Raw genomic sequence first — 18,452 nt, forward strand, 5'->3', positions numbered from 1 at the left:
AATTATTTCTACCACAGAAAATAGAACGTCTTTTAATTCAATTACCAGTCGATTAGTCGCTTTCGATCAACAAGCGATTAAGTTGAATTCCTGTTTACACGGTCGATTAAGTTGAAACTGACGTCAATTCAACTGAATCGAACGCAAATCGACTAAGTGTAAACGCCCCATAAGGGCGGTAGAAGGTTTAGACACTTTTAGCTAATTTTATGCATGTAGCTGTTTTCTAAAGGCACCTTTTGGCAACAGTGTCGGAAACGCAGCAAGAGAGTGTTTTGTTATTTCAATATATGAAGTGCAAGGAAGTTTTGTTTTAAATTCCTGTTGTCCGAATACACAGAAAATGAACTGATAGTCAAGTACATGAGCATGAGTTAATATTCTTTAAAAGTAGTGCACAGAAGTGTTAAAGAATTTTGTTTGACAGATATACGTAGAGAATCCTGCAGGAATCAATAGCTGTCTACTATGAGTGACTTTTATTACATGGATGTTACTTTGTTAGTACTTTTTTAAAAATTTGTTTTTAATGCACTTGCTTTTTCACTTTAAGTAGCTTAGCAATGTTGTATCACTGGTTTCTAAAATCACAGACATTTGAGCGCTCATGATTTATACAGGAAACTACCTGCAAGGCAGAGCTGTAGTCGAGGGTGCTTAAACTTAATCAGTGGAGTAATCAGCTTCAAAGAGTATAGTACTTTTGTTTAATTGGCATATTTTTGGATTTGGGGGGCCATACCTTTTTAGGTTATGTTTTGATAGTTATTAGTAATTACCCTATGTAACACTGGGCTTGTGTATAGCCCGCTCCCCCCAGTTCTTTGTCACCGGAACTGGAAGAGTCACTACTACTACTTATATCGAGAACAGAACCCAACCAACCCCTGCGGGGCTTCTAACCCGTTCCTACTACTACTACTATTGCTACTAACTCCCACTACTACTACTACTACTACTACTATTGCTACTAACTACTACTACTACTACTGCTACTACTACTACTACTACCGCTACTACTACTACTTATACTAAAACTTCCTTACCACAAGATTTACATCTTAAATCTTTATAACATGCGATTCCGATTCATTATGAACTAGTATGAATCATTAGAACCACTATGATTCGTTAAAAATCACTGGGGGGAGCGGGCTATACTCAATCCTAACACTGTAAACATAGTGTTTTATATCTGATTTTGGCCCTCCCAGTCCCCAAATTATCCGTTTTAATTTATATTCGATTATTTATTTGGATCTTCCTGCCGCAGAGTAGGCCCAGAATTCTCCTGCTCCCTGCAGAAGCGCTAACATCCGCTCCCCCCCCCCCCTGTCCTGTTTTGATTAGCATTCTCGCCTTTAATACTCACCTAACGCAAGTTGGTTTATGTGTTTTATACAAGCGTTTTTATGGCATGTGTCCTGACGCATATTTAGACCTGTACGAGAAGTCCTCATAAAGTGAGTCTGCATACATTAATGCAATTTCTACCATAATAAAGAATTTCAAAAGTACTGTGAGTGAATTTCGTGATAAAATAATTACATAGGATAGCAGGTGATAGAATGTCACGTAATTATTTCCAGAGTGCATTAACTTGCACGATTATTATCAACGAGTACGCAATGATTGGAGCACGCGGCACGGTAATAACAGTGCAGGACGTCTTAGGGATCATTTAAAGCAAGAAAAGGGAGAGAAAAATGCTTTTCTAATTTGATGGACTATTTTTAATCTGGCCCCATGTTTGGTTAAAGGTGTTCAGCTTTATTTTAGAGAAAATGATAAAAAAAAAAAAAAAAAAAAAACGCTTATTTCTGTTAATATTAAGTTTGGTTAGGTTACTTTAGGTGTAACTACTTACATATACAGGTTGTCTCAGAAGTTCCTTGACATAGGGTAACTGTTACTATTAGAGTTACAACAAAACTTAAGAGGGGAAACCGTCTCCAAATATAATGTTTTCAATCTAAAGTGAAGGATTTTTTTTAAATCAAACGGCTGTACACTCTTTATGCGCCCAATGTTAAATGAAAATACAACGTTGCCATTTACCTAGACCTACAACAAAAGTGAATGAAGTTACTGTCTTTCACACTAACGTGTCGATAGCCAGCCCCCATGTCAAACAATAATTTTATTCACTTATGTTGTGGGTCCAGGTAAATGACAACGTTGCATTTTCATTTAAAATTGGGCGCATAAAGAGTGTTCAGCCCAAACGGCTCCTCCGATTTAGAAAAAAAAAATCCTTCGCTTTAGATTGAAAGCAAATTTGAAGGCGGTTTTCCCTCTTATGTTGTGTTGTAACTCTGATAATAACAGAGTTACCCTATGTCGGGACTTTGGAGACACTTTGTATGTATTCATCTTTCCTTATGTGCCCTTCCGGTAAGTAGATATAGTCTGTACAGCATTTTGCATTTTCCATGTCTACAACATATAGTGTGATTGGATTTTAAATGACATAGAAATCAATTACAATTACGTTACTTTAACTCATTTCTCCTATAAATCTTCTATTTTGGACGTACTTCTGTACCCTTCAACGAAACATAGCCCTTAATCTGCAGCAAAGTGGTAGACTATATGACTTTTTTCTGTATTATTAGCTGCTATTCAGGTATGTCGATCATGCAGAGGTGGCTTGTCTATAAGTGCTGCAGACCTGCAGAGCTACCAGCTATTTTAGTGGAATAAATGTACTTTCAATTGAGTTGAATTGTGTTTAATTTAATCAAGGTAATAGCATGTAATGCTGATATTTGGTCTAACTGTGTCCTGAAATTGTACTGCTGGATATGCTACATAGCGTAAAATTACTGGAAACACCTTCTGAAGCTTAGTAATATTGCAAGAGCTGTGCACTGATTGCCCTATGCTTTAGCATTGAGACCAAAATCTTCACCAGCCGCACTATATAACATTTTCCTTGTTTGTTAGATAGGATTTACTAGAGCTGCACTTCTAGCAGCTCAGAACGCACGAATACTTCCAAAGAAGCCGAAGAGACGTGACATGATGTACATGAGGCGCCATTCTGTTGTTTTGGATAAAGGTGTTCAGTGTAATTGTTGTGCGCTTTAAAAATAATAGTATTCCATGTTCGAGTTTGTGCAAATTTTCTGAACAGATATAATTTGTGTGACAATTGTTAGGAAACCGTAAGCAGAACGATTCTTCTCTAATTTAAAAATAGTTAAAACATATTTGAGATGCACAATATGTCAGGAAAGACTCAATGCTTTGGCTGCCGTATCAATCGAGCGTGATTTCATATCCACAATGCCGAACTTTAATGATAGAGTAATAGGACATTTTGTATAGCAGGAGACACGTCGGATGGACTTCATTTACAAACGATAACATATGATATCTATAATTCAGTAGTATTAATAACATTTCTGGCTGTAGACATTACGTGAATCCGAAATGTTTGTGCTATCTGAAAACAGTATGTTTCTTACTATATTGTATTTTTAAAGTTTGTTACACGCAACAGTGGCGTATTTAGGGGAGAGCTATCGGACTCAAGCTTCCCCGAAATTCATTAAAACTTGTAGGCATTCAAAAAGAAAAATTAAATGCTTATTCATATGCTGTGTATAACTCCTCCTGAAACAAAATCCTAAATACGCCACTAACATAGAAAGAGTTAGGTAACATTTTCATTAAAAATGAAAATTTTTCTTCCTTTTTCCTTTGGTGCTTGGTAGAGTCTTAACAATATGGTCCTTTATTACTGTGTCCTCGTCCTCAGCATTCGGAAACAAACATTTTTCTACTTCCACTATTCGATCAGAAGAATTTTACATACACGTTCTGTGCTCCTATTTCAACAGTAATGCCAATGACGTCTGTTTTCCGTTTCCATGGTCATACCTGCAGTTCTCTACGACAGAAATTTCCGAGTCAAGCACTGACCCAGAAATTCCAGAATCTTTATGTAGTTTCCACAGTGTCATCTCTCGCTGGTTTTCTACGATAACTGTTTCATTTTCTGCCAACAACTTGATTGTCAGTGAAATGGTAGCGAGATAGAGATTTCCTCGCAGGAACGTTTAGTTTGCGACAGTGTACTGTAGTGGTCTTACTAGAGTCATACCGTGCTTCAGATTGTAAGTACTCAAAATTGGACGACCATGATTTTTTTTTTTTTTTTAAATAATAATTTATCATTTTTATCACTCGTTTCTGGATACCTTTTGAGGACCCTTTGTGGGTTAAAAGGAATTAGCTGAATACTGCAGAAGCCGCTCCTTGTGATACCAGGATTCTTTGCTTCCATTTTCGTAGAGTCTATTTCAGAATGGCAGGAAAGGCATCTCTAGATATACACATATACATATACGTGTGGACATTTTTCAGTTCGTCAATACTTGTCTCATGTATTTTTTTTTTTTTTTTTTTTTTTTTTTTAAGTGGCCAACTAGCACATATCTCACAGATGAAGAATATGTCTATTATTTGCTAGTAAAAAATACAAATAAATAAAAAATAAATTTCGTTTCTCACATTCCTGGATTACTGGTAAAAACATATGGCTGGAAAGAATGTCTCCAGTAATGACTTTATTTCACTGAAACTGTTTTGAATAATGGCAGTGTTACAGAAAAAAAAAAAAAAAAAAAAAAAAACGAAAGGTCAAACAACGTATTTTTGTTTCTATTGTATCTCGTACCAGCCGGGTCACCTTCTTGCCATGTGTCCCATAAATGCTCGACCTTATACAGTCAGAAACAATATTAAGTATAGGCAGGGCTTGAAAAATCCACTCACCTGTTCGCCAGTAAAGTCCGATCAATCAAAAACATGTTTCATTCCACGTCACTTTTTTTTTATTATTATTATTTGTAAGAGAGATTCCAATAGACAAAATAGGGGGGGGGGGATGTATTGATATGTTTACTGTGTTGCAAGTTTTGTTTATTTTAATACCAACTGTAACTGCATAATAGTCTTTCTAGTAGATTTTTTGGCTGGCAAGTACCTGTAAGGAAAGTTTTTCAAGCCCTGTGTATAGGTTGAAGATACAAGAAATGATAGCTACAACCTATACTTAATATTGTTTCTGACTGTACAATCCGCGGCAAAAAACCTGCAACATGAGAATGTAAGTTTATTGTGATACTACGCCTAACAGCACAGGGAATCAACATAACGTCTAAGTGGCACGAATCACGCCAGGATAAACCTCGGCGTCCTCCCGTGAACACTTATTTTGGAGCAAAAGACTTCGTCATTTCACAATAAACTTACATGATTATGTTGCAGGTTTTTTGCCGCTGATTGTACAAAACATATGGAGGAAGTAGCTTCCTGTCGTCACTAACACACATCATGAGAGAAACACTAGTCTTAGTAGAAGCACTAAAATAAGAAGAGTCTCTTATTTTCTGTGCATGCTTTATGCTCCCCGCGTGGCAGATTCTGACCAAATCGTCTCTCTTTTCTTTCTAATATATCAAGGTATCCTCTCACAAGGTACCGAAAGTCGGTTAAAGTAAGAAGGTAACAGCAAATATTTTGCCTTTTCAATATTATGTATCAGTATTTCTTGTGCAGGCTTAAGAACTGATGGGACTTGGATGGGTTTAGGGTTTGCTCGATTTACCTTATTTTCTAAGATGGACCGTTGTACACCAAAAAAAAACTGCAACCTTACAGTACATCATTTTGCCAGATTTAATGGCTTTTACTGCTAAATCTACTTTATATTGTTCATAATTGCAGTATATCTGCGCTCGTACCTTTCGTTTATATACACGCGGCATTGTACGAAGATACCACACACACTTGGAGAAAACTGTGGAGTGTGAAATGTGGAGAAAACTGAACTGTGGAGTGAATTCATCCAACTTATCACACTCAATTTTCAAATAAACAGGACAAACACGAAACAACAGTCACCATAAGGCAAAAATGAACACGACAATAGAACCCACTCGCAACGGGAGGTGCTTTTCAGTACAATGTAAGTGCAATAATTCTCACTTCAAAAGTTAAAGAATACCACCATAAAATTTTAAAAAAAGAAATGACGTTTTGTCCAAAATATACCCATTTCAGGGTTCATGATCCGTAACGATGAATCTGACCGACAGGTAGGGAATCTAGTAACATGAGGATCATATTGTTTCCACTATCTTTGCCTATGTTCACACTCACCGTCGCTCATGCGCCTGCTTGCTACGGGCGCATCCCCGTGCTGCCACACCAGCTTGATCCTACCCTTACTTGATTTGATACTATTTGTGTGTTTTAGTGATCACCTAGCAAGGTTGGTTTGTGTTTTTGGCTGTAGTTTTTTATGGCACATATCCGAGTGCTGCATTTATACACAAACAATGAAATAATAATTTTTTCAACAGTTATTTGTAGTTACTCCCTTGAACTTCATCTATGCTAAGTGGGGTATTCTCATTTCGCCCAGTGAAAATATTTTGGAAGAAGATACGAAAATAAGTGGTAAATTAATTTTTCAACAATTATTTTGAGTGGTAGTCCTAAACTTAACCTGCACGATATTTAGTACTATGGCAGCTTTCTCTCTCCTAAGAGTTCTAAATTAATCAAAATTTTAAATATGCAGTGTTTAAAATAACAACAGAAAAATTTACACCAAGAGGGACCACATTTCCCGACTCCTGAAAAACACACTACAAACTTTATAAAAATCGGAAATTGTATCGCAATTCTTGTAACAAAAGCAAGTGATTTCTTTTAAGTTCAACGTCCGACTATTATGCCATTTAGGCTAAAGAGACGGAGTATTAATGAAAGTGAATGATCGTCAAGTAATTTTTTATGCTTTATCTAGCGGTGTTTGATTTAAATTAAATGTTTTTTTAAAAACAATTCCTTTATTTAAATCAAATATATTTTGCTTAAAACAGATACAGAGTGCGATATTTCAGGACACTAATCGAGTATAACTGAAATTAGCATCCTAACCTGTACGATGGTAAGATTTTAATAAGTTTAAACAAAATGTATTGTTTTTTAGGTTTCAGTTAATGGGCCAAGAATTTAGACATTGTACTGATTGAATTGTTTCATATTGTACAGGTGACTTGAGAAGAAAGCTTGAATCCATTTAACATTGAATACTATCAGGTTTTAGTTCAGAATTGTAGATATTGTGTTAATACATATCCTAACGTTTTTGCTGCAACTTGAACGTTTACATACATGTAACGGACTGAACCATTTGGAATGTATTTTTTAACATAGTACTTACCCCAAGCTGGGTTTTTAACATGTTACCTTGACTAAAATGCGTATCCTGAGAGGAAGGGGGAGAAGGTAAGAACTTACGCCAAAAAAAAAAAAAAAAAAGTCTCAAAGGAAAATGAAACTTGGTACATAACCTCCTTATTACAAATAACTGAGCAGGTATCACAGCTTTTTCAAAAATTCCGCTTCTAAGGGAAGAAGAGGGAAATTTCTATAGTCTTTTTTTCTCCACATTCAAATCATTGTTGTTGGGATTATAATCCTGGAAAAACGGTGGATCGTTTGAAATGATTTTTTGAACATAGCACTTGGATCGAGCCAGTTTTTATCTTATTTTCAATGAAATGCATATCCTAATGGGATGGAAAGGGGACTTAAAGCCTATTCCAAAAATAAAGTTTCTCAGAGCCTTCAACGATGGAACTTCTATATTACCTCCTTATCATAAATAAGTGGCCACATACTGCAGCCTTTTAGAAAATTCCGGACCTAAAATGAGAGACAATTTCTATGTTATTCTCTATGTGAGTATAAAAATAACATCGCCGTTTGTCTGATTCATCACAGTGAAGCGGATGAACCGTTTGGAATGTTTTTGCATTGACTCGTGCCGGATTTTTAGCCTGTCTTTTTAACAAAAATGCATATCCTAAGGTGGGAGGGGTTCGAAATTTATGACAAAAATATATATCTTACGACGGCTTAGGCAGATGAAACTCGGTATATAAGATCGTTATTGAAAATAAGTTGAGTCTTGTCCCAGGGTTTTTGAAAATTCTGCTTCTAAAGGAAGAATATTTCTGTAATATTTTAATTTCCTATTTTGTATTTTTAAAATGGCGAAAGTGAGGATATGGACCGTTTACTAAGAATTTCTAAATATAACTTGGGTTGTTCTGTGTATTTACCATTAGTTCTACATTTGAATTGAAATTCGTATTCTGAGGTGGGAAAGGGGTAGATTTTTACAAACAACAATGGCTGCACCATTTGTAAAGATTTTTTGACATAGCACTCGAGTCGAGGAGGGTTTCTATCTTTTCATTTCACTTCAAATACGCATCTGAAGCGGGTGAAAAAAGAGGGCTGAAATATACTTTTCATATATTAGGCATAAACCAATTCACTCCGCTCTAAGAGCTCTCCCCGGTGGGAGAGCACAAAATATATAATTTCACAATCTTTCACGTTTATTAATCACCCGTCTCTCTCAGCCTTAAGAACATAAACACGAGAGGTTAAACTTTTAAAAAAAAAAAAAAATGTTTTTTTCCCGTGCTAAGAACAGGATATACTGTAAATAGAAAGAAATAATTATATTTGAAAAGAAGGAGCCGTTCTTCATTAGAAATACCTTAATACTAACAGATGTTGCATAGTTTGATACTATTATTGTCATACTGAATGCAGATAACCTGAAACTAGATATACATAAACAGTTCATATATATATATAAAAGAAAAACATTTTAGAAAGGATATATACTAACTGTGCAAAGCAATGCAAAATTTTTACTATTTGCAAAATGGCAGCATATTCTACATGTGCGTATTTTACTTTAGTCCTTTGCTGATTAAGATGCATAAAAAGAAATACGTACTAAGATTATCATAATTATTTTTCTTCGTCAAAATAGTGTGAAGTAATCTCAGGATCAGTGTAACCGCCCATTCTTATATGTTGGGAGAACAATAATGTATTGCTATTGAGTAACTGTTGAGTGAGAAACATCTTGGTAAAAACAAGTATTAGGAAACCTTCGATTTCGTTTTTATTCTAACGTCACCTAATAAAAAAAAATCTGAAACCCTCTTAGTTCATCAGTTAAAAAAAAAAAAAAACAAAAAAAAACAACATATAATTTAAATTGTATTCCGTTTTATCAAAATCAAGTACAAGTGATTTAAGTCTAAAAGATCAATTTATATACAAATTCAGACTTTTTTTTTGAAAAAATCGTGTTCTTTTTCAGCCCTGGCTGTATCACCGAGACTACGTGCACCGAAGGTTTACCCGTTCACCACTAAATCAACAAGAAGAGCATAATCAAGTGAAGTAATGCACAAAAGTTAGACTACAGAAATGCAAAGAGGAAGACTTAATGTAAAATAGAAACCACATATGAAATTATATACTTGAGGGGTCAAGCCCGCCTAATGCTATATATCAAAATTAAATACAAAGAAGAACATGCAATGTAAAGTGAAAACGGCATATACGTTTGAGAAGACAAATCCCCCATCACCCATATACCCAAATTAAGAGAGATCCAAGAAGAAAAAAATAAAATAAATACCTGATATTTTAACTTAAAGTAATTACTGTAGTTATTCCATTCACAAGTATCTACTAAACAAGTTTTCCAAAACAGTAAAGTTATTATTCACATGTCATGCCAAGTGAATTCTTAGCGTTTCTCACATTACCAGAACATCTACTAAGAAAACGTACCTAGTTTCAGAACAAATCATTTGTACCCCTTTTGGCACAAAGTAGTCTTTCCTTAAATTTTAATATACTTTCATTAAAACAAGATTTGTAACTTCTGGCTTCCGTTTTCCGTACTTTAGTTGATTCGAAATAGTAAATAACGTCAGTCACTTCATCAACACACACGTACCACAGATAACATATGTCTCGAGTGGCTTGCCGAAGAAAACATGAGCAACTGACAAATCTATGAAATCACCTGACCCCAAACGATACCCTTAATTTCACATGCTATATGAATGATCACATTAGCGTAACTGGTGGAACAGATTCATTCACAAAAACGGAATCACATCACTGAATCAAAAACCCGAATAAACGAATCAATAATAAATTAAATGCATAAAGTAAAGACTTGAAAAAAAAAAACTTGCTCTCAATATTACTCTAATGCCCTATTTTCTTGGCGCATGTCCAAATAATTGCATATAAATTCATAATATGCTTGCTAACTAAAATGTCATAATAAAGAGTCATGCGAAAAACATGCATCAACCTGTGCTAGATAATGCAAGCAACAGTTAAATTTGTATGGTAGTCGAGATTAGGTTAGTAGAATAGTTTAGGTTGGTTTAAAATAAACTAGTTTAAGCTATATTCATGCTTCTGTAAATAAGAAAAATAAGTTCCACGTTCCTAGCGTATGTTACTTTTTATTTAAATTCTAATTAAATGTGGGTTTCGGAGTGGTACGAGTTTCTAACAATTGTATTGGTTTCACACTAGTATCGCTACACGTGTAAACGCTTTTGCATACTGTGTAGAAATATTCCTCCGGCGGAAAACAATAGTTAATATAGTCGTGTAGCACTTGTAATGATTACAGATTGGTAGCACTACCTTGTAAATATAAAATAGACGATTAATGTATGAGTTACAGATTGCCTCTTATATAATTTAGGTCTTTAAATATCACTCTATTTTTGTGAACCATATATATATATATATATATATATTTATATATATCAGTGGCGGCTGGTACTATATGTTGCATGGTTGTGCAACCGGATATTTTTTTTAATGCTAAAAATATTTTTAAGTGTTAAAGTAGTGTATCAGTAAAAAATAAACCTTTGCTCTTGAGCGCAAAACAGTATTGATGCATTTCTGAAAAAAGTCAATTAAAAAAACGGAAAGAAAGAGAGAGATTTACCTCTCCAGTGGCAGCGAACGTTGCCACTGGAAGCAGTAACATTGAGCATATGGCAGCGAGCTCCTATCTCTTAACATGGGGAAGTGGATTTATTCTTGCAACGCTCCTATCTTACCGTATTGGTCCCTTGCGGTTGCAATTTCTGCCACAACTGGTCAGCTTCTGTAATAGTTACGAATTCCTCCGCTTAGCAGCGCTTGACTCAATTGATAGGGTGAGGAAGATACAGATGCGTGGAAGAAAGAAGTTATTCACAAAACATAAACTCGCAAAGAACAAATATAAGTCTGGTGGTAGCAGGGACGGATCCAGGCTGAAAGTTTGGGTGGCGGTCGTTCGAAGTCAATAGATTTTATTTAACATTTATAATACAAAGGTGAAAATTCTTGGGATACGATTTATTTTTTTAAAAAATCCTATTCTGGGGGGGGGGGTGTCAATCGAGTCTTCAAGAAGAAAATGTCTTACTACTGGTCTAATTCCTAGCTCTGTGTCTTTCGTGCACATGATTCCGTGTTCGATTTCCGGCGGAGAGCATAAATTAATATCAAATCATTCACTTCCAATACTCATCTGTCTTCTTTAGCCTAATTTGCTGGAATGTTAAACTTTTTTTTTTTTTTTCATTTTCAAAGGAAAACATCTTAGATTTCACGCTTCTTTACAGACAAAAAAATACATGGTTCCTGAAAATGGACTTTTTGTTCCGTATATTTATACAAAGAAATGCTAACAAAATGCATATTGTCGGAGGAGAGAGGTGTTTCTGGACCCTAAAGAAAATAAAGCGGAAAATATTTGCGGTAGCGATGCTTTCTATTCAGAGAAACTTGGCGAGCAGCATTTCAGATTTCAATAAGGTCATAGAAAAATTTGAAGCCCGAAAGATCGAAGAAAGACCTTCCATTCTAAAATAATGCATAGTTTATATAATTAAATAATTTTGTTTAACTGCGTGCATACAATTTTCTTGCTTTTTTTCTGCTTTTCGGATTAACGCCATCATTCATGGCTTACAGCACACACTATATATTCGATTTATCTCGTGTTCAATAACATGAGTGTAGAGGTTTCGTATATAAATAGTGTATAAACATACATCGATAGTGGTTGTTTGAAAAAAAGGAAATAGCTTATATATTAAATTAATATTAGAGAAATAATTTAATCAATAATATACAAATAGAGCTTAAAAGACTTTCCTCTTCATATTTCCTGAATATTTCTTGGATAAGACTCAAGAATGCTGGGGGATGGGAACACTTGCGCGTACCTACATACCTTTGATATTATAACATTGCAACCTGTGCTTGTACAGACTACGAGCCGCTACTGATATATATATATATATACATCAAGTTTTGCCTGTAAATTTTTTAAAAGGTGTACCCCATATCCTTAATCTGCACAGTTGGGTTCTCTAGTAACGTTACGACATGTACAGTTTTTTAGTACTCTTCTGAAAAAATTAGTGGTTTGCCTTATAGATTAATTGGGTTAATTTGACGAAGTCCACTGCAGTTGATATCTTTACACAGACGCAAACAATGGCACCATTTTCAACTTTGAGAACAAAGAGTTGTATTAGATATTGAAACAGAACTTTATCCTTTATACACGTTCCATTTTCGCTAACGCGTCTGGACCCCGTGCTACCGAGCGGGCTCACCTGTTTTGACGCGTGTTAAATACAATACTGGTTTGTACTGACCACCTAACATAGATTGATATGTGTTCTTAGCATAATTGCACATTCATGTCTTACCTGTAAAGATAATGGTATCTCTCGTTTAAACACTTCTTTAACCAGTCCTACTGTTTATGTCTGAGTAAAAATATCAGCTGGATCGTGCAATACAAAGTTAACCCATCCAATTATGTGAAGGCATACAAGACAGCCCATGTTGGAGGTAAGTGGTCAGTTTTTCAGTGATGAGGTTTTCCATAAAGAAAAGAAAATGTAGTTTACAACGTTGGTGTGGGTGTTCTTGCATAGAGATCCCATGTATGTGTGCTATCGTTAGCTTAGTATATTAGATTGGTAACAGGACAGAATCATTGCCAACACTGGAGCTAATAATAAACATAATACAAAGAATTGCAATCTCTACGCATGCAGAATTGATCACATTAACATTGCAAACAAACTATTTACCAGTATACGTACCATCGCTGACACTCCTGCTCCTGCGGATACACCTTTACGCGGAACCTCATAGTTTCTTCGTCTTGCCTGAAGCGAATTAGATGCAAAACTAGCTTATAGGGACTACCACGTACAGTTTACCCAGTGACACCATAAAATCGTAACAGACACGCAACGAACTACTGGTAAAGAATAGGTCAGAAAATCTTGGAAACTTTAGGTAGTAGTATATTGCTTCACAAAGAAAGTAACGTCTGAAAACGTGATTACGGGATACCTTCAATCACTAGCATAGTGCAAACCTAACCGATACTGCTCCTACTCTTCTACTTTTATTCTACTCTATTGTAACGAGAGAACATGGATTAGATGGCGTGGGAGACCCGGGTTCGATTCCCGTCGGGAGCTCATGTGGTTCGGATTCCACGTTAATCAGTAGGTCCATGTCTCATATAGCCTCGCTGCTGAAAGGGACGCTAAACTAAAATCAACTCAACTCAACAGAACATGGATTAGAATACGGCAGAAATAAGCAGCAGATGGTAGAGCTTAATATACAAGACTAATTAAACTGATATAATGGGGGCGTCCACCACTAGCTTTATAGCTAGACATAATAGACCGTAATCCAGAAGGCAAATAAACAAATACTAAGAGAATTAAATACCAAAAACTAATCCAATAATAGACAAATAAACTCAACACATTACTTTTACAAAGTTGGCAGCAGCTATTTCAAGCATAAGAGGTCATAAGAAAATTGAAACCCATATTTAATTGTTTTTATATCACCCACTTAATCCATATTCGGTCAGGTCAGGTCATGAATGTCAAATTTTTCCTGTCTTTTATTTAGGCAACTCTTAATTTTAATGTCTTACACGCTTTATTTAGGCCTAAATCTTTATCGCATATTGCCGGATTTCAATGCAGACAAAGAGAATTTAATCAAGTATTGAGATATTGTGAATATTTTTAGTAACAAAGAAATTGACACACAGTTTATTACGAGTATTTGACAATGACTTAAAGTTAAATTGTCTCAATTCGAAAATGCCAAATCGTTTCGACAAGGCCCCATGTCTTCCTTAGTAGCTTGGAAATTCCTTCTACAAACTTATTTTATATTTCAAGACGCTAGATACAATTTTGCAGTCTCACTGCTACTGCACAGATGCTGAATATAGTTTCGCACAGAGACTTGCATTCTGCAAAATTTCGTTACTAATTCTAGGGTTGCCAGAATTTTCAGAGGAAAAAAGGGAATATTTCACGATTTTTAGGGAAAAAGGAATATATGTGATATTCAAAATTTACATGTAACAAATATATATATATAGTTTCACATACTAGCATAGAATGATTTTAATTGAAAAGTGGGGCAGTTTAATTAGAAATAATTGCAACCTATAAAACTGAATAAAGTATATTACAATTTCCCGTGGAGCTCATGTAGTTTGTATCTCACGTTAAGCTATAAGTTCTCGTCTTGTATAGCCTCGGTACTGAAAGGGGCGTTAGACTCAAATCCAATCAATCAAATATATTACACAAATCTTTGTTTCCTCTTAATTGTAAATCCAACATCCTTCTTTATACGTTCAGAGAACTCTTTGCAGAACTTATCGAAGTCTATATCACTGGAATTCTGTCTTTATTAGTTGAAAGTAGCTTCTGTTCCGGAAATCAGTGTATCATGATCGATGGAAACTGCGATACGAAGAAGACGATATTAACAGACGAAGATTAAGGTGCCGAGACTATGCTTTTAGTGAAAAAACGTTTCTTTCATACAAAGACAAAAACAGCTGTTAGAGAGGCAGCATTCGAGTTGAGTTGAGTTGATTTTGAGTTTAACGTCCTGTTCAGCAGCGAGGCTATATGAGACGTGGACCTACTGATTAACGTGGAATCCGAACCACATGAGCTCCCGCCGGGAATCGAACCCGGGTCTCCCACGCCAAAGGCGCGTGCATTCGAGTAATTTGATGATTTCGTATATTACAAGATCCGGCATGTCCCTTGTCTCCCTGTATTGGCCAACATCATAATAAACCATTTCGAAACAAAAATCTTGTGCAAAGAAAAATATATAAGATATTTTAGGTGCTTTGATGGCTGTTTAACTATTTACAAAGAAAAGACGCTCTATCAGATCTTTCGGATTTAACTCCATTCATAATTATATATGATTTACGGTAGATTTGTGAGCTCAATAACAAATTCTGGACTTCAGTGTATAGAAAAAATCAATATGTGACTGTTTCGTGCATAAAGAATTCGTACATTCGGATCATATAAAAGCGAATGTTATTCTGAAAGCTTTCCACATTATCTTCGAAGGATCTACAACATGTAGAGTTATTCTTTTATTGAGAAGAGAAAAAATGGTTTCAATGTTCACACTAGAATAATACAACTTGGGAATTTCACAGTAGCCCCCCCTCCCCTCCCCCCAAAAAATAAAAATTGGATTTTACTTTTGTTCAAGGTCCTATATATTTATGATAAAAAGGAATATCACAACCAATAAAAGAGTATGTGAAAGATTCGAAGTATGAGCAGTTACCTATCTCAGTTCTATCCAGACACTTAAAAGAAATAGGACATCAGATTGATACGGTTAAGGTACTTCAACTACATGAACATAGATAGAAGTATGTCTGAGTTCTTTTTCATCCAAGCAAAATCATCCGGTACTTAATCTGGATAATGGAAATCTTGATCATAGGTAGAATGATATTATTGGCAATTGCAGTAAATACTGAAAATGAAATACGTGTTAAAATAATCCATTTTTATTGTTTTTCATCATGTCAATATACAACAAATTTAAAATAAAACTTCTGTTCGAAAACTTTAATTACAGTGTGTTTTAGGAATGTTCGAAATTTTACAGAAGAAAAAGAACGATTCTACGAAATAGAATAACATTTACACGATTTCAGCACGTAGAATGTGAATAGTTTCAACCACATACAACAGTAACTTAAAAACTAAATGTGACATTGAGTTGGATCGTTATTTGTTTTATTAATGTTAAATCTTAAGGTTTCAAGGCGACGATGAGGTACAGTGTGATTGGGTTAACGGTTGTTTTTTTTTTTTTCTTTCTTTGTTTTCGTGTTTATTGATTGATTTCGTTCATAGTGAGCGTACTACTCAATTTAATGTACGCATAATCCTTACTTAAAAAATTTTTTACAGAAGATAGTTACAAGTGCTTTACAAATTTCCGTATTTCGTAAGTTGTTTTCCAAGTCATGAAGACTCTCCTGGGATAGTTCTATAATGAGAGGATCCACAGTGGTTCTAGCGTAGGAGTTCAAGAAATTTTCCAGGATTATCATTTCTTTTATTTATTAAAAACCAGAAGAAATTGTTTTACGGGGATCATATACGATCTGGCAACCCTGGCTAATTTCTTATAATTACCTTAACTACTTAGAAGTAATTAAAACGTTCTTCTAAATCCGTTTTTTTATCCTGATGATTAACGTTATTTGAACAGAACTATAATCCCTTCAATTGAGGTTAATTCATACATTAGGCCTTGTCTGCCGGTGCGTATCGCAAACTGGCGTGTATGGATAGTGTAATATCTGACCATAAGGTGGCTATAAACAATAGCAGAAGACATCTCAACCATCAACAACTCATCACATGATGATGAAGTAGGGATACGTCAACGGCACCAGCGCCAGCGATAAGGCATTATCAAGAAACCCGAATATCCAGAATAAAAACGGGTGCATCACACACCTCGAAGTCAGTCTGCTTGGAGTTGACCATTTCTGTCTTAGTTGCTTGGACTTTGAGAAACCCCTTCACCTTTCCCATCATCTACTTGAGTTGGGAGACTACTGTTCCGACTGCTTGTGTCAGAATATCCTATCATATCTTCTTTTTTTGTTGACTGCTTAGGTCGAAGAGATAACTCATCCACAAACTTCAAAGACTGCCTGGGTCTGGAGTTCTCCAATACAAACGCTTGCCTGTCTGCTGCTCGGGATAGAAAGATCTATAAAAAGGGACGTAACTACTTCGCCGAATTTAATTTTATAAAGAAAAGATCTGTATTATAGTGATATATAATAAAAGGTGAAGGGTACATAAAAAGAAATCCCATGTACATCACTGTACGTAGGAAGATATTACAATAGAGTTTCAAAAATTCATTTCCTTTAAATTTAGTATGAAACATTAATATTTTTATAAATGCCAAAGTCTAATGAAATCAGTCATTATTTTCTTTTTCGAAGGAAACTCCAATACTTGGATACTTTTATTTATTTCGTCAAGTAAAAACTGAAACTCCTTATTTGACTTATAGGGAAACTATCGTAAATACCACACGTGTATTTATTTAGTAAATGTTAATTTTGTATAGTTAAAAATTTTAATTCGTAGATAAAAAACCTTAGATAGAAATCATCACACGTACCGTCTTGTAAATGACTTAGTGTCTTCAATTTACATTTTCTACAAAACTTAAAAATGTAATACATATAGTATAAAAATGAAGAAGGGTTCGTTAATGCAAGTCATACAAGATGATCTTCTCGGATGTCATGGATTTCCAATCCAATCCATAGCTATAGCTTCTACAGCTATACAATGCTTTTCGAGGAACAATTATTATTATTATTATTATTATTATTATTATTATTATTATTATTATTATTAATAATAATAATAATAATAATAATAAGAAGAAGAAGAAGAAGAAGAAGAAGAAGACAATAGCAAACTACTGGACGTTTATTATAACCTAGAGCACTTGGAATACATTATAATATAATGAATTACTCACCTATTCGTGTTCGTATGCCCATTGTTACTTCCAATATTTCGAGAGAACACAAGTAGGTAAGTAATTCGTTATATTGGGCATTTGTTTGGAAACTAACTTGTACCAGTTTGAAGATGAAAACACTAAAGTTTAGCATCATTTCTGGCAAACTAACTATTAAGTCATTTTGGAACTAAAATGTTTGACTGTACAATTAACAGTTACTAAATATAACCAGTATTTACGACACTTTGCTAACAAATCAAGTAAGAAGTTTTCAGTATTTGTTTGATGATTTTTTAAAAAAATTTATTTACTTATTTATTTATTTATATTTTACATCAAAATTACCTTAAATGGTCTCTTCCAGTTATTTTTGGATCTCACTTTTCAAAATTGTTCTTAGAATGTTTATATTTTTTAAATATTTTTTTTCTTTTCTTTTTTTTTTCTTTTTTTTTTAAACCTTAATATATTGTACAAACCTATTGATATTGTCTAGAAGTATGTGATAAGCATATTTATATGTATCCTAACAAATTTAGCGAGTCATTGGCACAAAATTATTTTTGTTCTAGGATATTTTCATTACTTTTATAAAAAAAGAAATGTTACTTTATTGGTACTGAATT

The 18,452-nt window shown here is 34.6% G+C and overlaps 1 protein-coding gene across 1 annotated transcript in view; it reads left to right on the top strand.

Annotated features, from left to right (window-relative positions):
- Nucleotides 1–233: 233 nt before the first annotated feature.
- The window catches only part of LOC145664356 (ribonuclease P protein subunit p14-like), a 47,661-nt gene continuing 29,442 nt past the window's right edge, over nt 234–18,452 (top strand). The window contains exon 1 of the mRNA XM_081730986.1: nt 234–500. Coding sequence (XP_081587112.1) covers nt 469–500 — 32 coding nt within the window. The 5' untranslated portion in view covers nt 234–468. The remainder of the gene's footprint in view (nt 501–18,452) is intronic.

This window comes from Thermobia domestica, chromosome 11 (assembly GCF_964235325.1).
Source record: "Thermobia domestica chromosome 11, izTheDome1.hap1.1, whole genome shotgun sequence".
Classification (NCBI taxonomy): Eukaryota; Metazoa; Arthropoda; class Insecta; order Zygentoma; family Lepismatidae; genus Thermobia; species Thermobia domestica.